The 24,503-nt window shown below is 40.1% G+C and overlaps 3 protein-coding genes across 13 annotated transcripts in view; all 3 read right to left on the reverse strand.

Moving 5' to 3' along the window:
- The window catches only part of Nphp1 (nephronophthisis 1 (juvenile) homolog (human)), a 48,182-nt gene extending 46,308 nt beyond the window's left edge, over window positions 1-1,874 (reverse strand). For 5 of the 9 annotated variants that reach the window (NM_001291013.1, NM_001355429.1, NM_001369236.1 and 2 more), the window contains exon 1: window positions 1,747-1,852. In NM_001291013.1, the coding sequence (NP_001277942.1) occupies window positions 1,747-1,815 (69 nt within the window). In that variant the 5' untranslated portion in view covers window positions 1,816-1,852. Of the gene's footprint in view, window positions 1-1,746 lie in introns of all 9 variants that reach the window. The other 4 variants (XM_030251881.1, XM_011239697.2, XM_011239696.2 and 1 more) reach the window with 1 other exon arrangement.
- Window positions 1,875-4,342: 2,468 nt separating this feature from the next.
- On the reverse strand, window positions 4,343-5,449 carry Mtln (mitoregulin). Its single transcript, NM_001384135.1, has 2 exons — window positions 5,095-5,449; window positions 4,343-4,793 (listed from the first exon to the last, which is right to left on the reverse strand). The coding sequence occupies exon 1, from the start codon at window positions 5,426-5,428 to the stop codon at window positions 5,258-5,260; it is 171 nt and encodes a 56-aa protein (NP_001371064.1). The 5' UTR covers window positions 5,429-5,449; the 3' UTR covers window positions 4,343-4,793; window positions 5,095-5,257.
- Window positions 5,450-13,157: 7,708 nt separating this feature from the next.
- Window positions 13,158-24,503, reverse strand: part of Bub1 (BUB1, mitotic checkpoint serine/threonine kinase) — a 31,663-nt gene continuing 20,317 nt past the window's right edge. For 2 of the 3 annotated variants that reach the window (NM_009772.2, NM_001113179.1), the window contains exons 16-25: window positions 23,570-23,744; window positions 21,928-22,015; window positions 20,770-20,972; window positions 19,187-19,330; window positions 18,241-18,356; window positions 17,770-17,931; window positions 17,435-17,592; window positions 17,143-17,311; window positions 15,979-16,085; window positions 13,161-14,399 (exon numbers count right to left, since the gene is read on the reverse strand). In NM_009772.2, coding sequence (NP_033902.2) covers window positions 14,204-14,399; window positions 15,979-16,085; window positions 17,143-17,311; window positions 17,435-17,592; window positions 17,770-17,931; window positions 18,241-18,356; window positions 19,187-19,330; window positions 20,770-20,972; window positions 21,928-22,015; window positions 23,570-23,744 — 1,518 coding nt within the window. In that variant the 3' untranslated portion in view covers window positions 13,161-14,203. Of the gene's footprint in view, window positions 14,400-15,978; window positions 16,086-17,142; window positions 17,312-17,434; window positions 17,593-17,769; window positions 17,932-18,240; window positions 18,357-19,186; window positions 19,331-20,769; window positions 20,973-21,927; window positions 22,016-23,569; window positions 23,745-24,503 lie in introns of all 3 variants that reach the window. The other variant, XM_006498620.3, reaches the window with a different exon arrangement.

Consider the following 24,503-nt stretch of genomic DNA (forward strand, 5'->3'; position numbering starts at 1 on the left):
AGTGGGTGGGTAGGGGAGTGGGGGTGGGTGGGTATGGGGAACTTTTGGTATAGCATTGGAAATGTAAATGAGCTAAATACCTAATAAAAAATGGAAAAAAAAAAGAATTTCAGAAAAACAAATGAACAATCCAGTAACGGCTATTTGTTACCTCTTTTTTTTTGAGATTATAATTACATAATTTTCCCTGTGGCTATGCTTAAGAGTAATAGGAATTCAGTGTCTTGAGAAAAAAAAAACACATAAAGGCAAACAAGAATCATTTGCAGTTTGCTGTACACTCTAGCCCGCCCTGATTTCCCCCTACATCTTTTTATATACACGATGTAAAACAAATATTATTGAAATAGTATGTATTGCACTTTGCATTCTTTTATATGTATATGAATACTTTGCTTGCCTGCATGTCTGTGCATCACATGCTGGCCTGGTGCCTGGAGGCCAGAATCAGGCATCAGGGCCCCAGGAGTTAGACAACTATGAGCCACCATGTGGGTGCTGGGAACTGTACTAGTGACCTCTGGAAGAGAAGCCAGTGCTCTCAACCACGGAGCCACGTCCTTACACGCCTTTTCTAACTTGATGTCTTACCACAATTCTTTACCCCCTAACACCAAAAGCTCTAGCAAAAATCTCTTCATAGTACCATCAGATCCCAACAGATGATACTGGTAGGTAAGGAATTACAAATGACATCACCTAGGAAAACCACCTCCCTGTCTTGGTAGCTGTGTCTCCTGACAGTCCTTTGTGGTTAAACACTCTTGAAGCTGAAGTTACATTGTTCCTGTTAGAACTAAGGAGGCAAGAACACTCAGTTGTCACACTTGTATAAAAGGGCTGCATCCTCAAAAGACTCCACTTCATTATATTGCTTACGTTGTAATTTTGACATTTGCTGTCCCCATACATGGGTACTTCAAGATCACCAACAGAGGGATACACACTCATGTCAATATCGATTAAAACTTGTTTAAAATGTACATTGGGAGACCTCCCAGGCTCCTCCGGCTCCTGCAGCCCACTCCTGTCTCTCTGGAGGGTACGCTTTGCTTTGCTATATAAACTTCTGTTTTAAGTTTTGTATCCTGCCACTAAGACTCTTTCCTCAAGACAAGAACTGAGGAGCCCTATGGAACAATAATAAATTTATGGTTAGTTTATCCACCCTCTAATATTGATCACTTATTCATATCCAGTTTCTTTTATTATAATAAGCATCTCTGCCCAAATTGAAAATTATTACAAGTGGTAGATTCCTGGAAATGTATCAACCAGCCTAGGAGGATCAATGTTTGCTATATCTTGTCAAACTGCTGTCCAGAAATGCTGTAGCTCATACACTATAGCTTATACATCGCCTGTTTCATCACGTCTTCCATGCACTGTGCGTTGTGACTTACAATCTTTGTGATCTTTTGTGTTTGATCATCTTTGAAATTAACTTTTCTGAAATTACTAATCTGTCCTTGGTTAGTTTATTAAGACTATACGTTGACACCTGTTACACTTTGAGAAAGTGATGAATTTCAAAGGAGAGGGGCGCTGGGCTGGGTGGGTCTGGCTAGTTTAGACAAGGGCCTGAGGGATGAGGAGTGTTGAGGGTTGGTGAGTCGTTAGACCGAATTCTTAGTTGACCCGCAAGGCTTTCTGGAGGTTTTATCTACGGCGGGGGCCCCGGGTTAGAACCCGGCGCTTGGCTCCCGGTGAGGAGCTGGGATGTGGGACCCTCTACCCCGGACCTACCTGCAGCTTCAGCTCCTGCCCGCGGCGCCTCAGCGCCTGCAGCGGGTCCCGCGGCCGCCGGGCGAGCATCGGCCTAGCCGCCGCCGGCGGGACCGCGCCGGTTGTCAGGGAAACCAAAGCTAGGGCTCAGCAAGATGACGCTATCAGCGGGCGCCACAACCCCGTGCCACAGGTTGCACTAAACGGTCGGTTTAGGCTTTGCAAAAAAAAAAAAAAAAAAAAAAAAAAGTCCTTTCCTTTCCTCTGGATTCCTAGGGATAGTAGTAGAGGTCCCCGGGAGTCCCTGACTGCAGGTCTCATAACTATCACGACCTCACACCGTGCGGTGCTCTGTTCTACACAGCTTTCTGAAGCCGGGTCTGCGAAACTAATCTTCAAAAATAGTTCTAGTATGGAAAACCTTAGCTATGAGAGCTTTCCCTTGGCATTTGTGGGACTCGATTTCGCTGCACGTTCACTCTGAAGGTGGTTTTATTGTTAGTCTCATGGTGTAGCCCTGAATTCACAGAAATCCGCGGGCCTCTCTGCCTCCCTAGTACTGGGCTTAAACGTATGTGCTATCACACTTGGCCCAGAGACGGTTTTAAAATCTTGCCATTTGGGGGTATTGCTGAAGTGTCTCTCGAAAATTTTCATGTGGTAAATCCTCAATTCTTTGGGGGTGCTGATTCTGCCATGTGGGACAAGCCTGCGGGCAAATAGATTTCTCAAGAGCCCCAGTTTTCTTTTCACTCTCAGGAGACAGCCCTCTAAATCCAATACCCAAACTCGACAGCAACCTTGGATTTAAGAATGGTGATGGTCCAAGCTCACCACTGGATAGAGCTGGTATACTATTGCCAAGGTATCTATTATTGTGACTCCTGACTCCCAATTTCAATGGGCAAAGTACCGTGTCCATGGAAGACTTTTCTGGTGGGGGGATGGGGGGGGAGGAGAGTATTTGGTTTCGGACGGGGAAACCAGGGACCACGAAACCCCTGCCTTGTTCTCCAAGAACACTGGTCACTGAACTTACTTCAGGGAAACCTGGGAAGGAACTGAAGTGCGTATTTTACATATCAAAGCAGACCGGGTCTCCAGATTCTTCCAGCATCCCTCAGCCCTTATCGAACATACCCTGACCCTTAAACTTTACAGCCCAGGTGCTGGTCTGACCTTCCCCCCTGAGGCTCTTCCCTAAGTAATCCAGAGGTTTTGGTCTCTCCCTCTACCGGCAACCTTTCTCTTTCTCTTTCCCCTCCCCAACTTCTCTCTTCCTACTGTCATTTCTCTGGCCTTGGTCCTTTGGGTCATTGAACTCACTAATCTGGCTTGAATTGGCTCATTTCACCGGTGGAGAAATAACTTATCAGAGGGAACTTCATATAGTTAAGTAGGAGGGTAGAAGGAAAAGAAATGTCCAGGGGAATGGTCCACTACAAAGCTAGGGACACACAGGACATACAAACAGGTAGTAGTAGTAGAGAGCAAGGGCATAGGGCACCTACATGTTTAGAGCAGGATGCTAGAAGTGACTTAGAAAAGGATGAACATAGCCGGATGCTGCACTTAAGCAATGAGACGAGGGCTGCTGACATGGCTCCGTTTTTAAGATTATTGACTGCTCTTGCTCAGGACCTAGGTCCAGTTCCCAGGAACCAGCTTGTAATTGCCTTATAACTCCAGTTCTAGGGGATGTGACACTTTTCTCTGGCCTCTGCAAGTACCAAGTAGGCATCTATGTGGTACACAGACATGCATGCAGACAAAACACAAAACATTCAAACTCATAAAAAAAAATCATAAAACAAACGAAAACCTAAAACAGCACAAATACCTGGTCTTCCAGGAACAGCCCAGAGGCGGAGCTAGTCCAGCCACAAGTCAATTTAACCCCAAGTTTTCAGTTTAGGACAAAATGTACTTCAAAAAACCTATCCCAACTAAGCCTCAATAAATGATGTTGACAACAGAGCTGACCCTGCTCTGGGGCTGGAGATGGATCACCTGGGAAAATGCCTACTGCACATGCATGAAGATCTGGCTTAAACACCCAGCACCCATGTAAAAACCTGGGGTGGAATGGGGCAATCTGTAACAGTAGTTACAGGACCAAGACTTTGGATTCTCAGAACCCACAGTGGAAGTAGCAGTCTCCAGGACAAACTTCCAGTCTACACCTACATACACATCACACATGCACTCACACACACGTGGACATATATTCAGTACACACACTACACATACAAGAGAAGAAGAAAAGGTGAAGAACAGTCCAGGAAGGCACTGATGCTGACCTCTGGTCCCCACACAACTGCCCACCGCCACCACCCACAGGCAGATAAGAACCCTATTCTACCTCAAAGATCTTCACCTAGTTCTCAGTGAGGAATGCTGACTAGAAAGCTTCAGCCAACTAAAGCCCAGACAGGATGGCTCTCTGAAAACTGGCGTTTCAGCCCTTGCTGGATTCATAGAATAAGATCTAAGTCACATATAAGGCTCAATAATCCTAGGAAAATGGGCCATGGTGTTTCCCTGGAGAACAAACTGATTTTCTTAAAAATGTAGACAATGCGTCAGAAATACATCTTATAAATAACCAAGGCTTTGGTCACTTGATAGGACTGGCATTTATCTTTAAGCTTACTCAACAGTTTCTCTTTCACATATATATTCCGTTATATCACATGCATTATTTTTTTTAATTTTAGTTTTTTTACTCTCTACATTCTTCAAAGTGCAAATATCTTGCATTTGTAATGCTTAATTCAGGCATTTGACACAGCTCCTAGGTTTTCTGAATATGTCTAGAAAAATGACTCATAATGGTCCGTTGATCAGATCTGCCTCCAGGCTGTACCAAGGTGAGATTCCATCAGAAAGTCTCTGCTTTCAGGCTCCAAATCTCTTACTGCAGCAAACTGAATGGTAGGCAAAAATACTGCTTTCTTTTGTGAGGAGGAAAAAGATTCAAAGATGTTTAATTTTTTATTTTAAAAATAGATTCATAAAGTGCAAGAAATTATTTCTCTCCAGTGCTTTTTATTTTCATCTTCGACAAGCTGTTGAAAAACAGTAAGAAAAAAAAATCAGTAACACAGTAGTATCTTTAACTTCAAATTTCTGTACTGTGATCGCAAACCATGAACTAAGAGAAGAAAACTATAGGACTGAAGAATAACTATGATGAAACGCAAAGCTCCTGCCATCCACGTTAAAAAGCCACTGTGGACCCTATGAATGTGGAGGCTGGGCGTGAAATGACTCCCTCCCCCATTTCGAAGTTAAATGTTAAGGTGTAACTGCATCGCACGTGGTAAAACATTCCCATTAAATACCCTCAGCAAACTGAGCTGTTAATACCTGAAAGTAAGTTGTTAGAGAAGACAAAACTATTTTCTTTCTGAAGCAAGCCATGTTCTTGCAAGCCGTGCAAGGACGACTCCTGGGTCGCGCGGCTCCCACGATCCGGGCTGCGTTGGGCTTAGGGAGTGAGAACCCGGCGGACTCGGGCTGCAGCGCGTGCTCAGGCCAGGTCCAGCTTTTTCTGAGTCGTTGCCAGCTTGTCCTGCAGCCTCCGCTTCCTCCAGTCTAGGTAACGCCTCCGCAGCCGATTCGCTTGCCAGCCCAGGACCACTCCAGAGGCGAAAGCCACTAGCACGGACACCTGCAGCGTCCTCTCAGACACGTCCGCCATTGCAACCACTCAGCACAAAGTAGAGTGAGCTACGGATTGGCGCAAGGATCAGATGCCACAGCGCTCGCTTGAGGCCCGCTCTGAGTCTGCGCGAGGAAAGGACAGGAAAGGAAGCAGAGTTCCCTGACTCTTAGATCAGGAGTCTTAACTGTGATGTGAGATGGTCTTGGTTTCTGATGGGCTCCGCGTTTCTTCTACATTTCTTGTTTGACATTAGTCAGATATTCACTTGCATCATACCCGAAGTGTTATCTACTATTGTTCGTTTTTGTTTTGTTTTGTTTCTTTCTTTTTGGTTTTTCGAGACAGGGTTTCTCTGTATAGCCCTGGCTGTCCTGGAACTCACTTTGTAGACCAGGCTGGCCTCGAACTCAGAAATCCGCCTGCCTCTGCCTCCCAAGTGCTGGAACGCCTGCGCCACCACGCCCGGCTTTGTTCGTTTTTCTTATCTAAGCTTTCTGGTAACTCGATTTTAAAATAAACAAATAGAGAAAAAAACTTAATAACACTTAAAAAGAACAAATTTAGATGAAATGGTCTTTAATACGTTTTCTCTTACCCCAGTATACAGGGTATTTTAATATATAATCTTCCAAGTTACTAGTGTCAATGCAATAGCCACAGCTCTCATCAATGGAATAAAAAGTGGACATTGTCAGACCAATGACCTTTAAGTACTTAAAAAAGAGAAGCAGCAGCGGTCGCCATCTTGGTCTGAGACCCGCCGAACTTAGGAAATTAGTCTGAACAGGTGAGAGGGTGCGCCAGAGAACCTGACAGCTTCTAGAACAGGCGGAAGCACAGAGGCGCTGAGGCAGCACCCTGTGTGGGCCGGGGACAGCCGGCCACCTTCCGGACCGGAGGACAGGTGCCCACCCGGCTGGGGAGGCGACCTAAGCCACAGCAGCAGCGGTCGCCATCTTGGTCCGGGACCCGCCGAACTTAGGAAATTAGTCTGAACAGGTGAGAGGGTGCGCCAGAGAACCTGACAGCTTCTAGAACAGGCGGAAGCACAGAGGCGCTGAGGCAGCACCCTTTGTGGGCCGGGGACAGCCGGCCACCGTCCGGACCGGAGGACAGGTGCCCGCCCGGCTGGGGAGGCGGCCTAAGCCACAGCAGCAGCGGTCGCCATCTTGGTCCGGGACCCGCCGAACTTAGGAAATTAGTCTGAACAGGTGAGAGGGTGCGCCAGAGAACCTGACAGCCTCTGGAACAGGCAGAAGCACAGAGGGGCTGAGGCAGCACCCTGTGTGGGCCGGGGACAGCCAGCCACCTTCCGGACCGGAGGACAGGTGCCCGCCCGGCTGGGGAGGCGACCTAAGCCACAGCAGCAGCGGTCGCCATCTTGGTCCGGGACCCGCCGAACTTAGGAAATTAGTCTGAACAGGTGAGAGGGTGCGCCAGAGAACCTGACAGCTTCTGGAACAGGCGGAAGCACAGAGGCGCTGAGGCAGCACCCTTTGTGGGCCGGGGACAGCCGGCCACCGTCCGGACCGGAGGACAGGTGCCCGCCCGGCTGGGGAGGCGGCCTAAGCCACAGCAGCAGCGGTCGCCATCTTGGTCCCGGGACTCCAAGGAACTTAGGAATTTAGTCTGCTTAGGTGAGAGTCTGTACCACCTGGGAACTGCCAAAGCAACACAGTGTCTGAGAAAGGTCCTGTTTTGGGCCTTCTTCTTCGGCCAGGAGGAGGTCCAAATACAAGATATCTGCGCACCTTCCCTGTAAGAGAGCTTGCCAGCAGAGAGTGCTCTGAGCACTGAAACTCAGAGGAGAGAATCTGTCTCCCAGGTCTGCTGATAGACGGTAACAGAATCACCAGAAGAACAATCTCTAAACAGAGTCAACTATAACTACTAACTCCAGAGATTACCAGATGGCGAAAGGTAAACGGAGGAATCTTACTAACAGGAACCAAGACCACTCACCATCACCAGAACCCAGCACACCCACTTCGCCCAGTCCAGGGAACCCCAACACACCCGAGAACCTAGACCTAGATTTAAAAGCATATCTCATGATGATGGTAGAGGACATCAAGAAGGACTTTAATAAATCACTTAAAGAAATACAGGAGAACACTGCTAAAGAGTTACAAGTCCTTAAAGAAAAACAGGAAAACACAATCAAACAGGTAGAAGTCCTTACAGAAAAAGAGGAAAAAACATACAAACAGGTGATGGAAATGAACAAAACCATACTAGACCTAAAAAGGGAAGTAGACACAATAAAGAAAACTCAAAGCGAGGCAACACTAGAGATAGAAACCCTAGGAAAGAAATCTGGAACCATAGATTTGAGCATCAGCAACAGAATACAAGAGATGGAAGAGAGAATCTCAGGTGCAGAAGATTCCATAGAGAACATTGGCACAACAATCAAAGAAAATGGAAAATGCAAAAAGATCCTAACTCAAAATATCCAGGAAATCCAGGACACAATAAGAAGACCAAACGTACGGATAATAGGAGTGGATGAGAATGAAGATTTTCAACTCAAAGGTCCAGCAAACATCTTCAACAAAATTATTGAAGAAAACTTCCCAAATCTAAAGAATGAGATGCATATGAACATACAAGAAGCCTACAGAACTCCAAATAGACTGGACCAGAAAAGAAATTCCTCCCGACACATAATAATCAGAACATCAAATGCACTAAATAAAGATAGAATACTAAAAGCAGTAAGGGAAAAAGGTCAAGTAACATATAAAGGCAAGCCTATCAGAATTACACCAGATTTTTCACCAGAGACTATGAAAGCCAGAAGAGCCTGGACAGATGTTATACAGACACTAAGAGAACACAAACTGCAGCCCAGGCTACTATACCCAGCCAAACTCTCAATTATCATAGAGGGAGAAACCAAAGTATTCCACGACAAAACCAAATTCACGCATTATCTCTCCACGAATCCAGCCCTTCAAAGGATAATAACAGAAAAAAACCAATACAAGAACGGGAACAACGCCCTAGAAAAAACAAGAAGGTAATCCCTCAACAAACCTAAAAGAAGACAGCCACAAGAACAGAATGCCACCTTTAACAACTAAAATAACAGGAAGCAACAATTACTTTTCCTTAATATCTCTTAACATCAATGGTCTCAACTCGCCAATAAAAAGACATAGACTAACAAACTGGCTACACAAACAAGACCCAACATTTTGCTGCTTACAGGAAACTCATCTCAGAGAAAAAGATAGACACTACCTCAGAATGAAAGGCTGGAAAACAATTTTCCAAGCAAATGGTATGAAGAAACAAGCAGGAGTAGCCATCCTAATATCTGATAAGATTGACTTCCAACCCAAAGTCATCAAAAAAGACAAGGAGGGACACTTCATTCTCATCAAAGGTAAAATCCTCCAAGAGGAACTCTCAATTCTGAATATCTATGCTCCAAATACAAGAGCAGCCACATTCACTAAAGAAACTTTAGTAAAGCTCAAAGCACACATTGCACCTCACACAATAATAGTGGGAGACTTCAACACACCACTTTCACCAATGGACAGATCATGGAAACAGAAACTAAGCAGGGACACACTGAAACTAACAGAAGTGATGAAACAAATGGATCTGACAGATATCTACAGAACATTTTATCCTAAAACAAAAGGATATACCTTCTTCTCAGCACCTCATGGTACCTTCTCCAAAATTGACCACATAATAGGTCACAAATCAGGCCTCAACAGATTCAAAAATATTGAAATTGTCCCATGTATCCTATCAGATCACCATGCACTAAGGCTGATCTTCAATAACAAAATAAATAACAGAAAGCCAACATTCACATGGAAACTGAACACTCTTCTCAATGATACCTTGGTCAAGGAAGGAATAAAGAAAGAAATTAAAGACTTTTTAGAGTTTAATGAAAATGAAGCCACAACGTACCCAAACCTTTGGGACACAATGAAAGCATTTCTATGAGGGAAACTCATAGCTATGAGTGCCTTCAAGAAAAAACGGGAGAGAGCACATACTAGCAGCTTGACAACACATCTAAAAGCTCTAGAAAAAAAGGAAGCAAATTCACCCAAGAGGAGTAGACGGCAGGAAATAATCAAACTCAGGGGTGAAATCAACCAAGTGGAAACAAGAAGAACTATTCAAAGAATTAACCAAACGAGGAGTTGGTTCTTTGAGAAAATCAACAAGATAGATAAACCCTTAGCTAGACTCACTAAAGGGCACAGGGACAAAATCCTAATTAACAAAATCAGAAATGAAAAGGGAGACATAACAACAGATCCTGAAGAAATCCAAAACACCATCAGATCCTTCTACAAAAGGCTATACTCAACAAAACTGGAAAACCTGGACGAAATGGACAAATTTCTGGACAGATACCAGGTACCAAAGTTGAATCAGGATCAAGTTGACCTTCTAAACAGTCCCATATCCCCTAAAGAAATAGAAGCAGTTATTAATAGTCTCCCAGCCAAAAAAAGCCCAGGACCAGACGGGTTTAGTGCAGAGTTCTATCAGACCTTCAAAGAAGATCTAACTCCAGTTCTGCACAAACTTTTTCACAAGATAGAAGTAGAAGGTATTCTACCCAACTCATTTTATGAAGCCACTATTACTCTGATACCTAAACCACAGAAAGATCCAACAAAGATAGAGAACTTCAGACCAATTTCTCTTATGAACATCGATGCAAAAATCCTTAATAAAATTCTCGCTAACCGAATCCAAGAACACATTAAAGCAATCATCCATCCTGACCAAGTAGGTTTTATTCCAGGGATGCAGGGATGGTTTAATATACGAAAATCCATCAATGTAATCCATTATATAAACAAACTCAAAGACAAAAACCACATGATCATCTCGTTAGATGCAGAAAAAGCATTTGACAAGATCCAACACCCATTCATGATAAAAGTTCTGGAAAGATCAGGAATTCAAGGCCAATACCTAAACATGATAAAAGCAATCTACAGCAAACCAGTAGCCAACATCAAAGTAAATGGAGAGAAGCTGGAAGCAATCCCACTAAAATCAGGGACTAGACAAGGCTGCCCACTTTCTCCCTACCTTTTCAACATAGTACTTGAAGTATTAGCCAGAGCAATTCGACAACAAAAGGAGATCAAGGGGATACAAATTGGAAAAGAGGAAGTCAAAATATCACTTTTTGCAGATGATATGATAGTATATATAAGTGACCCTAAAAATTCCAACAGAGAACTCCTAAACCTGATAAACAGCTTCGGTGAAGTAGCTGGATATAAAATTAACTCAAACAAGTCAATGGCCTTTCTCTACACAAAGAATAAACAGGCTGAGAAAGAAATTAGGGAAACAACACCCTTCTCAATAGCCACAAATAATATAAAATATCTCGGCGTGACTCTAACGAAGGAAGTGAAAGATCTGTATGATAAAAACTTCAAGTCCCTGAAGAAAGAAATTAAAGAAGATCTCAGAAGATGGAAAGATCTCCCATGCTCATGGATTGGCAGGACCAACATTGTAAAAATGGCTATCTTGCCAAAAGCAATCTACAGATTCAATGCAATCCCCATTAAAATTCCAACTCAATTCTTCAACGAATTAGAAGGAGCAATTTGCAAATTCATCTGGAATAACAAAAAACCGAGGATAGCCAAAACTCTTCTCAAGGATAAAAGAACCTCTGGTGGAATCACCATGCCTGACCTAAAGCTTTACTACAGAGCAATTGTGATAAAAACTGCATGGTACTGGTATAGAGACAGACAAGTGGACCAATGGAATAGAATTGAAGACCCAGAAATGAACCCACACACCTATGGTCACTTGATCTTCGACAAGGGAGCCAAAACCATCCAGTGGAAGAAAGACAGCATTTTCAACAATTGGTGCTGGCACAACTGGTTGTTATCATGTAGAAGAATGCGAATCGATCCATACTTATCTCCTTGTACTAAGGTCAAATCTAAGTGGATCAAGGAACTTCACATAAAACCAGAGACACTGAAACTTATAGAGGAGAAAGTGGGGAAAAGCCTTGAAGATATGGGCACAGGGGAAAAATTCCTGAACAGAACAGCAATGGCTTGTACTGTAAGATCGAGAATTGACAAATGGGACCTAATGAAACTCCAAAGTTTCTGCAAGGCAAAAGACACTGTCTATAAGACAAAAAGACCACCAACAGACTGGGAAAGGATCTTTACATATCCTAAATCAGATAGGGGACTAATATCCAACATATATAAAGAACTTAAGAAGGTGGACCTCAGAAAATCAAATAACCCCCTTAAAAAATGGGGCTCAGAACTGAACAAAGAATTCTCACCTGAGGAATACCGAATGGCAGAGAAGCACCTGAAAAAATGTTCAACATCCTTAATCATCAGGGAAATGCAAATCAAAACAACCCTGAGATTCCACCTCACACCAGTGAGAATGGCTAAGATCAAAAATTCAGGTGACAGCAGATGCTGGCGAGGATGTGGAGAAAGAGGAACACTCCTCCATTGTTGGTGGGATTGCAGGCTTGTACAACCACTCTGGAAATCAGTCTGGCGGTTCCTCAGAAAATTGGACATAGTACTACCGGAGGATCCAGCAATACCTCTCCTGGGCATATATCCAGAAGAAGCCCCAACTGGTAAGAAGGACACATGCTCCACTATGTTCATAGCAGCCTTATTTATAATAGCCAGAAACTGGAAAGAACCCAGATGCCCCTCAACAGAGGAATGGATACAGAAAATGTGGTACATCTACACAATGGAGTACTACTCAGCTATTAAAAAGAATGAATTTATGAAATTCCTAGCCAAATGGATGGACCTGGAGAGCATCATCCTGAGTGAGGTAACACAATCACAAAGGAACTCACACAATATGTACTCACTGATAAGTGGATACTAGCCCAAAACCTAGGATACCCACGATATAAGATACAATTTCCTAAACACATGAAACTCAAGAAAAATGAAGACTGAAGTGTGGACACTATGCCCCTCCTTAGAAGTGGGAACAAAACACCCATGGAAGGAGTTACAGAAACAAAGTATGGAGCTGAGATGAAAGGATGGACCATGTAGAGACTGCCATATCCAGGTATCCAGGGATCCACCCCATAATCAGCTTCCAAATGCTGACACCATTGCATACACTAGCAAGATTTTACTGAAAGGACCCAGATGTAGCTGTCTCTTGTGAGACTAAGCCGGGGCCTAGCAAACACAGAAGTGGATGCTCACAGTCAGCTAATGGATGGATCACAGGGCTCCCAATGGAGGAGCTAGAGAAAGTACCCAAGGAGCTAAAGGGATCTTCAACCCTATAGGTGGAACAACATTATGAACTAACCAGTACCCCTGAGCTCTTGACTCTAGCTGCATATGTATCAAAAGATGGCCTAGTCGGCCATCACTGGAAAGAGAGGCCCATTGGACACGCAGACTTTGTGTGCCCCGGTACAGGGGAACGCCAGGGCCAAAGGGGGGGAGTGGGTGGGTAGGGGAGTGGGGGTGGGTGGGTAAGGGGGACTTTTGGTATAGCATTGGAAATGTAAATGAGCTAAATACCTAATAAAAAATGGAAAAAAAAAAAACAAAAAAAAAAAAAACAAAAAAAATAAAAAATAAAAAAATAAAAAAGAGAGCAGGGGAGGGGCGTGGCATTCATTATACTTAGCCATGAGATAAATACCAACCCAAGCTACTTTTTCTTACCCTTATCAGAACATGTCTCTAACATGAGACAAAAATGTCAGTGTGCATTTGAGTAAACAGAAATTCTTTATTCATTGTTAGTTGAAATGCGACCTAGTATGGTCATTGTGGAAATCAGTATGGTGGTCTCACAACAAGAACAAAACAACACACACACACACACACACACAAACCCCCAGAAAACTAGAACTGTTTATGAACTAGCTTCCTACTCCAGGGCACACAAAGGATTCTATCTTTTACAAGAGAAACCTGCACATCCATGTCAATTGTTCCTCTATTCACAATAGCAAAGAAATGGAATCAGCCCAGATGTTTATCAATCAACTGATGGTTGTATAATGACAATGTGGAATCATACACAATAAAATTCTTTTCAGATGTACACCATGAAATTTGTATAAAAATACATGGGGTTAGAAAGTAAAGACCTTAAGGGAAAAAGATGTTAAGAAAGGAGGAGGGGACATTGACAGATGAGACATGGAAGTGGAAAGTAAGCTATGGGGTGTGAAAGAGAACAAAGGGGGTCAAAAGTATGGGGAAGAAAAATAAACATTTTTTTTTCTTAAAATGCCATAAGGAAACCTAATCCTACATACGCTAACTAAACATAATTTATAACTCTTTTTATGGCTTACTTTTAACTTAAATAGGTCAGTGTTTAGAAAGGTGATTTCTAGCAGGGCATGGTGGTTACTCCCGTAACCCCAGCACTTGGGAGGCAGAGGCGGGTGGTTCTCTATGAGCTCGAGGCCAGCCTGGTCTACAGCCAAGTCCAGGACAGCCAGGGCTCTGGTTATACTGAGAAATTGTCTTGGAGTTGGGGGCAGGGAGGTAACTTCTATAAAGCATCTAAATTTGAATCATTCTCAAGAAGATTTGTATACTAAGAGCAACCCAATAGATCAGCCTGCTTACAGGGGTCTCCTTACTTTGTTTGTTAGAGTATTTAGAACAACTAGGTCACATGGGTATATCATATGGGCTTTATTTTTTTTAAACATACATAAATAGTAAGTATGAAAAAAATAGGATTCAAAGTGAGAGTTTAAATTTACTAAGTGTGTTTTGGAGAAGGTCCATATTCATTTTATTTTCTTGAACGCTTATATTCTGAAAGCATCACAATTAGCCTATTACGCAAGGTCTTAATCTTGTTGGAATACTGTTGTTCAAGTAATTTCTTCATATTCTGTCTCAGAAAATCCAAAGATGGAAGATTATGACAATCCGGTATATTCAACATGATGTGAAAAAATTCCTCCCACATATCCAAATGAGGAAGCCTAATAAAGAGACAAAATATTACAATGGATAAAATGCAACCTTAACGTTCATAGCAACGAGTTCCTCCATCTACTTTGTATAGGTGTGGACATGTTAAAAAAACAACTGTCATCTACCTGTATCTTAGCAAATCAAGAATCCATCACAAACAGGAGAAATTAAAAATCCAACGACATGTCTAAATACACCTTATTCTAAAAATATGATTTAAAATAGCCTTTTTGCAATAGTTCTTTGGTAGAAAAATTATTTTTTAAAGAATAATCTATCTTCTTTTGGCTTCCTGTGTATAGCACATTTCTAGAATCTAGTAATCTAGTTATCTGGTTTTTAATAAGCTCAACTGCATACATATGTGACAAGATTGGCCAGATAGCCTGAACTATTTAGGATAGAGGTCACACTTAAGGGTCCTAACTACTTTTTTTTTTAAACATTTTTTAAAAGATTTACTTATTTATTTAAGACTTATTTATTTATTTAATGTATACAAGTACACTGTCACTCTCTCCGTGCACACCAGAAAAGGTCATTGATCCCATTATAGATGTTTGTGAACCACCATGTGGTTTCTAGGAGTTGAACTCAGGACCTCTAGAAGAACAGTGTTCTTAATTGCTGAGCCATCCCTCCAGTCCCGGGTCCTTGCTATTTATAGTGGTTAAATTAACTGAAACCCCTCCAAAATCTGGGGAGAAGACCCCAGAGAGAAAGCAGAACATACTACAATGTCACTCTAGATGCCAACTGAGAAGGAAGCTTTGGGCTATGCTCCTGGCAATAGATGGAAGCCTTCTGAACCCTCTGTCCTTTGATAATGAGCGAGAGAAGTAACCAAGTGAAATGAAGAATAAAAATATCTGTTGTAAGTTTTCTTTTGGGTTTTGAACCTACTGTACACGATGTTTATCAAATTTCTACCAACTGTTTCCCTTTTCTACTTTGGAAGTAGGTGTGGGGAGAATTTTCTCAAGGAATAAACATGCAAAATTCCATTAGGCTATAAACGAGTGATTTTTTTATATACTTTATTATACCCTAAAAAAGTTAATGATACATGGAAACATGCATACATAGAATAATTAGCTTCAATTTGATATCATTAGTGTTATGTTTACAGAGTGTTACTCTGGAAACAATACTGACACAAGCTCCAGACCAATCATTAACTTTAAAGCATTTTATACTAAAGTCACAGATGGCTGGAGCTTAATAGAAGTTACTTCCTTCTTATAATTAACAAAACAGCTTCACCTGTGTTATTTCCTTTGCTTGTAAAATTTGAAAAAGCAGGATCATTATTACTCTCATTTACAACAAGAAAATAAACAAATGAAACTGCAAGGCTCACTGATATTGATTTCACTTAAAAAGAAACAGTCAAAAACAGGATGCTACCTGCATGCCCAGGAATTCTCAATGGTTTCACAAGGCACACTGAATGCCAGATTTGTTCAGTGCCTAATGCCAGGATTATGCTCTGTAGACAATACTGTCCAAGCTCATTTTCTGGCTAATAAAATATACTATTTTACTGTTACTGTTTTTTTCACTGTAGCACCAATTCCAATAACCTACCTTCTAAAAAGACCTTCAGGTTTCCAGACTCCTCCTTCATTTTTTACTTTCATGTAAGAGCCAAAGAGCATACAGTATATTGTTGCAGCAACTCCAAAGTAATCAATCTACAAAGAAAACAGATATATGCATTGTAAACAGTAGCTTACTTGTAAGTATATTAAAATATGTCTCTAACTTAGAAGCTAAATAACCACAGTATTTTAGGTTTATAGAATTCCAAAAGCCAATGATTTGCTTCACTGAATGCCTGTTCAAGCTCTCACTGAGGCTTCTATGAACACAAACACTACTGCCTCTGAGGTAACCTTTTGGGAAGCTCTACCATCATTTAAATAATGTCTTCCACAAGTCCTCTGTTCTATCACTTCCTGAAAACAAACACAGCTTGGCAGTTCTTCCAATCCTATTCCCTGGGACTCTGGTGGTTATTGTATAACTGCACACCAGTGTCTCTGTGTGATATGTTCATAATAGAATATTCTAGTCTGGTCCAAATCTGTAGGATAGCAAACTATCCATTCACCATCCTAATATCAGCATTCATCTACCTGAAGCCTTATGTTAGTAACCAAACAGAAATAAGGCCCTCAGTTGTGCTCCCTTTATTATGGGAAGTCACAGCTCTATATCTGGACACTGGGCAGCTGTTTTATTAACTCAGGCTTAAAACATTTATATTTATCCTAATTAGTAGTATCTTCTTTACTTGCCAGCTAATATTCTACTTTGTTGAAAATTCTGAAACTTTCCCACAGAATGTATTTGTTTTCCTGCTCTGTTGATAGAATCTGAACTAATAAGGAAGTCTGTTCAGAAGTAGAATTTCCTCTTCCTCTTTAAGACTTACATTTTACCTTTCCTTCAGTGCCCAAGAGACTACTTCAAACTACCCGGCCCTTTAAACTCTGGTAAGTGTAATAAAGAAAATGTTTTCAAATCTTTTGCTTTTCTGCCAGGTGATGGTGGCAAGTGGCTTTAATCCACCATTTGGGAGGCACAGACAGGCGATCTCTGTGAGTTCAAGACCAGCTGGTCTACAGAGTAAGTTCCAGGTAGCCAGGGTTACACAGATTAATCTTGCCTCAAAAACAAACAAACAAAAAAAGCCAACAACAATAACAATAACAAAATGAAACAAAACCTCTTGTTTTCTTTCCATACCTGGTAGTTCCATGGCTTGTTACTGAGCATCTCAGGACACTGAAAACCAGATGTTTCACATTTTCCTGTAAATACAGTTCCTTTAGGGAAAAGTTTCATATCTATACTCTGACCCAGGTCAATCAATGCCAAGCCGGTAGCTAAGTCTTCATCAGCCTGTTCCAAAAATCTACATTAAATACAAACAAGGACCAGGATCTATGAGCACAGATTAACAAAAGGATACCTAACAAAACAAAGGATAACAAAACAATACCTATAGGATGGACAAAGTGAAATGCCTCGGACTTACCTGTGTCCTAGTATGAAGTTATCTGGCTTAATGTCTCCATGAATGATTTCGCAGCTGTGGACTTGTTCAACCATGTAAAGCATTCTGATAGCGAAAGTGAGGACAAGAGCCTGGGGCATCACTTTTTCAGAGGTATTTTTATAGAGGTTAATGACATTCTAAAAATAAGGCAAATGGCATCCTAAGTTGGTTGTAGAAGATTAATGAAATTTCAAGTCAAGGCCTTTACCCCTGCTCTCTATTCCAACAAAACTTCCAACTGTGAAAAATAGTGTAGATAAAACCCAGAAATGCACATACATTTCATGTTCACAGTATGAAAATTAGATACTTACTAGTAACGTCCCATAGCTGTAGAGTTCCCCTACTAATATGCTGCCATTCTTGAATAAATGAGCAGAATAAAACTTGATGAACATGTGATGTACTTCTGGCTTTAGTCTTTCCATCAGCTGCATCCCAATGTAGAATTCCCAGGAGTTGGCAGGTCTCTGCACCTGCAAATCAAATCAGGTATGTAATACACATATCCTTACCCAGTGTCTATAAAAGAATAGCAAGAAAGCAATTCCTCCCAGTAAGGATATTGACAAAAAAATGAGGATAAGCTAAGCAATGGTTAGCAGTATAAAGCTTGCAGGGTAATCTTAGTGGTAAGAGAATTCTTAGTCTTCCTAGGCTAGTTGTGTTTAACTGTTGACTAGGGCTTTATTGATTTCAGTATTTAAAGGGGAGTCAGCAAGGGAGGCTAAGAACTTCCAAAAATTCACATCTACATTATACAAGAAGTTATTCATATCATTTACCTTCAAAATGCATTTCTGTTCACTTTTGGCATTTCTCACATCTCCATGAATAGCTTCAAAGACTTGAGCAAAGGCTCCTTCTCCAAGAAGGTGATTCACATAGACCAGCAAAGAACCTTGGAAAATGATACAAAACACTGACAAAAAGCCCTAAAGACTTTTGACTTCATTAAAGTGAAGAATTCCTGGTGCCTGAACTACATAAATACATTTTTAAAAATGGGTATAATCTGGCAGAAGTTTTCCCAGACTTAAATGAAAGTAAAACATACCACTTACCAAGAAAGAACTTCCTTATCAAATTCTAAACGAGGAGTGAAAGAGCCCTGATGCCTCAGTATACTGAGATGTGTGGCCTTGGGTCCTGGCCTTTCCATTACCTACAGTACTTCCTACGTGCAATTGTTGAGGTACCAGGAAGAACATATAGACATCTGTAAAGCTTTTTGGAAAATGTGCATATTTTATAGGACAATAAAAAAAGTAAAGCAAGGCCAGGCAGTGGTGGTGCACGCCTTTAATCCCAGCAGTGAGTTTCAAGACAGCCAGGGCTATATAGAGAAACTGTCTGGCGTGCGCAGGGGGGGGGGGGATAAATGCATAAATATCTGTAATAGTTTAGAATAGTCAGGTCTATTTTGCATTTTAGAAGTTTTTGACTTTGGGGGTTGTGAGCTGCCCAACATGGGTGCTGTAAACCAAAATGAGGTATCCTGAAAGTGTTCTTAACCTCTGAATATCTCTATACAGGAGCACGTGTATTTTTAACTTTGATAAATTATTGCCAAATTAAAGTCCCAACAGCAATCAGAATATCATTGCTTAACAAAATTTCTCAACATGGCAGATAATTAACTTTCTTGAAAGTGGAAAGGGTAGGAGAATCTCAGAGTTACTAGCAGTTTCTTACAAGAATTCGAAATTCTATTACCCATATAATTCTTACCCAATTGATATTCTGTCTTGGTCTTGATGGCTGGAAGTTTACTCTGCCACTCAAAAGTATTTGAATAGGAAGTAACTGGCTTAGAAAGTCCAGAGAGAAGTTTAAGAATCAATTCGTCATCCCATGGGTTCTCAACAGTAAAGCCTTAAAGGGGGAGGAAGAAACATAAATTCAGCTTTCAAATATTTTAACAGAAATCTTAGATAAGTAAGTACATGTACTCATTAAGTATGCTTTCAAACTCTTACCCATGTAGAGCATTGATCCAATTAAGAAAAGAAGCTAAAGTCAGTAGTTCTGTCAGCTCTGACACTGGAGGTTGACTATCCAGTTGTGACAAAGCGAATCAACTAGCTGCTTTTTGACTCATCTGGACCTGCAGGATTTGCACCTTTAAAAAGTATTGCTGCACACCTTAAAGGTACACATGAACATTAACTGCTTCTAGTGTGCTCAGACATATTCTTTCATTGTTTCCCCTACTAATACACAGACAATACAATACTTCAAAGAATTTGCATAGGGAAACAATTCCTAAAGGGAAGACAAAGTCTCCTCTCCAATTTAGTGTTATAAAACACTCTATCCGTGGTGGTTAGAAAAGGCTACTCTCCAACATGGTTACTACTTAGTACACACAGAACAAAGTTCTGAGATTTATGAACTCATTTAGTTCTTATGGCAAGCCTCAAAGGTAGGTTCTAGTAGTATGACCTTCATTTTAAGGTATACTTAATTTTTTAATATGTATTGTTTTGCCTACATGTATGCATATGATACATATATGATAGGAATGGCATCAGATCTCTTAGAATTGGGGCTACAGACAGTTGTAAGACACCATGTAGGTGCTGGGGATTGAACCTGGGTCCTCTGGAAGATCAGCCATTGCTCTTAACCCCTGAATCATCTCTCCACCTAACCTCAGTTTAATGAACAAGCATGAAGTTGGTTGGGGAGCTGGTAAGTAAAACCTAGCCTTAGAACTTAGTCTATCACCAGAGTCTGTGTTTTCAAGCAAGACTTTCTGTATAACAAGGGACAGAGGATGATACCTCTTAATATATCTCTTAATATTTGGTCTTGACCGACTGTTCTTTTACTTACAGGGCAGAGGGAAATATTAGATTATATATTTAACACACAGTAAACTCTTAACTTTGAACTCTTTTTAAAAAGTTTTTTTTTTTAAAGATTTATTTATGCCTGGTGCCTAGAGAGATCACATGAGGGTTTCAGATTCTGTGGAACTGGAATTGTAGATGGTTGCGAGCCACCATGTAGGTGTTGAAAACCAAACCTGGGTCCTCTGGAAGAAGTCAGTAGTTCTCTTAACCAGTATACCATCGCTCCAGGTCCCTAATTCCTTTTTGTAATAGTATGATCTTCTTGTCTGTCAAGATTAAAATGGATTGATGGATCTCAAATCTGTTTAGTAGTGAATTACTTTGTGATACAGTCACAAGTTTGTCTAAGTTTATTTTTCTATTCAGTGTATTAAGCTCCCACTTGGTTGTTTCATGGAATGGCTTTTCAATGCTATCATTCTTATGGAAAAACTAAAATTGAGCATGAGTGCATACTTGGAGCATTGACATTTCCAAGTGTCTGCACGCATTCAACTTGGAGCCCAGCATTGGCATCGGATAGGTCTTCCACTGTCGCATGGTCAATGCCTGTGCATTTAAAAGCCTCAAGGCCGAACACTGCTTCCTGGGTGAACAAACCACCTGTGGCAGGCTGACTAGGACAGGGTAAAGATGCTGAAATTTTCTCTTGAATTGGCCTGGATGTGGAAAAAAGGAGAAAACAAAAACTTTATGTGATTAGAAGCCTATTAGATCTGATGAAAGTAAAATAGCATCTTTTCATTGTATGAATAGCATTTCAAAATTAACTCAAAGGTTGTTGATCAATAATGTTCATTAAACAAATATGTAAAAATAAAGACACAGCTACTTTATAGATATCAACAGAAATATAATCAAAATCACTTAATATCTTAGGTAAACAGGTAGGATAATATATTTGTTATTTAATAGTAACTGTGGGAAGGAATGAGTTTATTCCCCAAAGTTACATCTAAATAGCACTGTCATAATCAAGACTACATATTTTTCTAAATGACTTTTTCTAACACTAAGACAAACCAACACACATGAGGATTCTCATTCATGTACTTTGTATGTGTGATTTTTGCCTCTATGTTAAATAAATTCTAATATTTAATAATAATAATATATTTAATAATATATTAATAATATTTAATATTTAATAACTGTTATAACTCAAGTTGTTCAAAGGATTAAAAGGATACAGCACACAGAAAGCATAACCACTATGACTGGATTACAATAAACAGAAACTGGTAGCTACTTTTTTTTATCTGTTATATATACCAGTACCTAAAAAAGCTTAAACATTCTACCTTCTATTAAAAGGCACTGTTTTTCTCAATTACATGGGTATATAAAGCACAATTTGTGTTTCCTCAGTTTTGCAACAGTTGGCATATTGGAGTCTTGGTATTATAAGAGGACTTACAGATTGAACCCTGAAATGAATTTCAGAAAATGTTAGCTCAGGGATCTGTTAGCAAGCTGTTTTAATATACTAAGTACTTAGGTTTACATTACAAACAGTACCTTCTGACTCAAAGCTACCATTGAATTGAAGTAAGGTATTTATGATATCTTAAAGAGAAAAGCTACAATGGAAGAGGAGAATGACAAACACAATACCCAAGCTTTCTGCCTTTTGAGAGGTCCACTATGTTTTCTTTACAAGAATCCAAAGCCATATGTGTATACTGTGTGGCTACCACATTTTCTGAAATACAAAAAAATATATAGACAGACATATTATATACACATGTAGATACAAGCAAACATTTGATAAGGTTAAAAAGGCTGAAATTCTTTTTTATACTGACTTTCACTACAATTTCTAAACAGTGTCACATAGTAAGAAGTGCTATAAAAATAATTATAATTAGGGTTCAAAGAATAAATAGCAGGTTACCGACATGATGAGCAGACTAAAGAAAGTCACTGGTACAAGGGCAGCACATACCTGATAAAGACACAAAGGGAGAATAAAAGGCCGCAACCCTTCCAGAAGGATTTATATAGAGATTTGTGTGTCTTTTTAACAAACTGGAGAGGATTTAGGTATTGGCAGCACATAAACCACTGTTCTTTCTAACTTAAAAAACAAAACAAAGCCAGGTGTGGTGGCGCACACCTTTAATCCCAGCACTTGGGAGGCAGAGGCAGGCGGATTTCTGAGTTCGAGGCCAGCTTGGTCGTGAGTTCCAGGCTAGCCAGGGCTACACAGAGAAACCCTGTCTCAAAAAAAAAAAAAAAAACCAAAAAAAAAAAAAAAAAAACAAAACAAGATAATCTATCTTTATTGACAGGAGACAGGGCAGAATTATGGGCTAAACTTAGCCAACTGTTATACTGGATTAACTTGTTGCTTAAAACAAGTACTGATACTTATTTAGTACTAGAACATACGCATCTATTTATAGGATCACAGTGGCTAAGGTGGTAATCACTATCCTAAGAACAGTTACTTTTGACACTTTGAAGAACTCTTCACAGATTAATTTTCCTTAATTTGTAAAACTTCAAAATTTTTATGAGTGGCAAACTTGTGATGGTATTTAAAAATAGTTGGAATTTTGAACTAACTTCTAAGATTTAAAAAAGAAATAAAACATATTGGATTAGTACTCAAGAAAATATTCTAATATTACATATATTAGAATATATATATTTTTATCTCCTTACTACTTAGTCAATTTTTAGGTGGATATTAGGAACCAAACCCTGGATGTCTGAGCAGCCAGTGTTCTTAACTGCTGAGCTGTCTGGACAGCCCACACATGTGTATCTTTTATATAAAGTTTACATTAGGTTTGAGGTTGAAATGAGGACTAAAGGTAGTTTTATAATGCTTTTCTCTGTATGTATACTTGTCTACATTTCCAAAGTAACATTTGAAGATGGATCATGGATAAAACTGGTTACTCATTAGATTAGGAAATTTAAGTACATTGTTTCTAATAGTTAAGTAACTTAATCTTTTTGTAGTTGTTTTTTTCTTAGCTATCACAATACAACTTAGGCCTACTGGCTATATGTCTATAAGTGACTACACATGCTTTTTTCACTTTCTACCTACTTATTAAAATTTAAAAATATAGACGATGAAGACAAACCATCAAAAACGAGGAAACAACAGCAATAACAACAAAAACATGTACACACACATAAATGCATTTTAAGTGTCTTTACAATTTTCAATCTTCCTCTATAGAATTTTCAAAAAGAAACTATAATAACAGTATATTTTTGCAGAAGATAGCTGAACACTCACCTTTATCTTCTGGAATCTGTACTAAATCTGCTGGAAATTTGTGGAATGGTGTAGACGAAAGTTGGGCAGCAGATGTAAAGTCTCCTATACTTTTAGGACTGGGAGCTAGAGTTTTGTTGCAGCGAATACCACATACTGTTGAATCATCCATAAACTCATCAGTGTGAGGCATTTCCTATAGCCAAAGACAAATTGGAAAAGGCAATTTGCTGCTTTGTTGATGAAATTTAACACATCAACACTTGAAGTCCAGCAGTTAACATAGCCCTGTACTACAAACTACTCAGGAGGGTGCGGAGGTAGAGGATCACTTGAGCTTAGGAATTCAAAATTATCCTGAATAATACAGCAAGCTCCTTTAGCTCCTTTCTCAAAAACCAAAACAAAACCTCAAACATTTTAAGATTGAAAAAAAAAAGTTAAAGGAAAATAGATATAAACTGTTTTTAGAATACGTCAATGCAAATGCATAACAATCAGACATGTTTTTCTCTTGTATATTATTCTTTAAACTTGAAAAGAATTACAAAGATAGTAAAGAGTTCTTCTTTGTTAGTTCCCTTTAACAGTAATCTTAACCAAAATGTGGTTTATTGTTAAAAATGATACTAGTACCTGGAGTCCTTATTTGGTTTTTCTATTTCCTTTCCAAACTTCAGCATAAGTCAGCACATTGCACATGGCTGCCCTGTCTATTCAATTGCTTCTGACTACAGCCACCTGTGGATCCTTCCTACCCTTTATTCCACTGACAATTTTGAATAGAGGTCAGGATCTATAGATTTCAGAGAAGACTATAAGGGAGTAACTTTGAGGATATGTGCTATAAACTCAACCTATTACTGGTGACATTAACCCAACCACTTGGTCAGATATCTCTAAGGTTTCCTTACTGAATTCTTTTCCCTCTCCCTACTGTCTTTTCTGATATAAA

Source organism: Mus musculus, chromosome 2 (genome assembly GCF_000001635.26).
Source record: "Mus musculus strain C57BL/6J chromosome 2, GRCm38.p6 C57BL/6J".
NCBI lineage: Eukaryota > Metazoa > Chordata > Mammalia > Rodentia > Muridae > Mus > Mus musculus.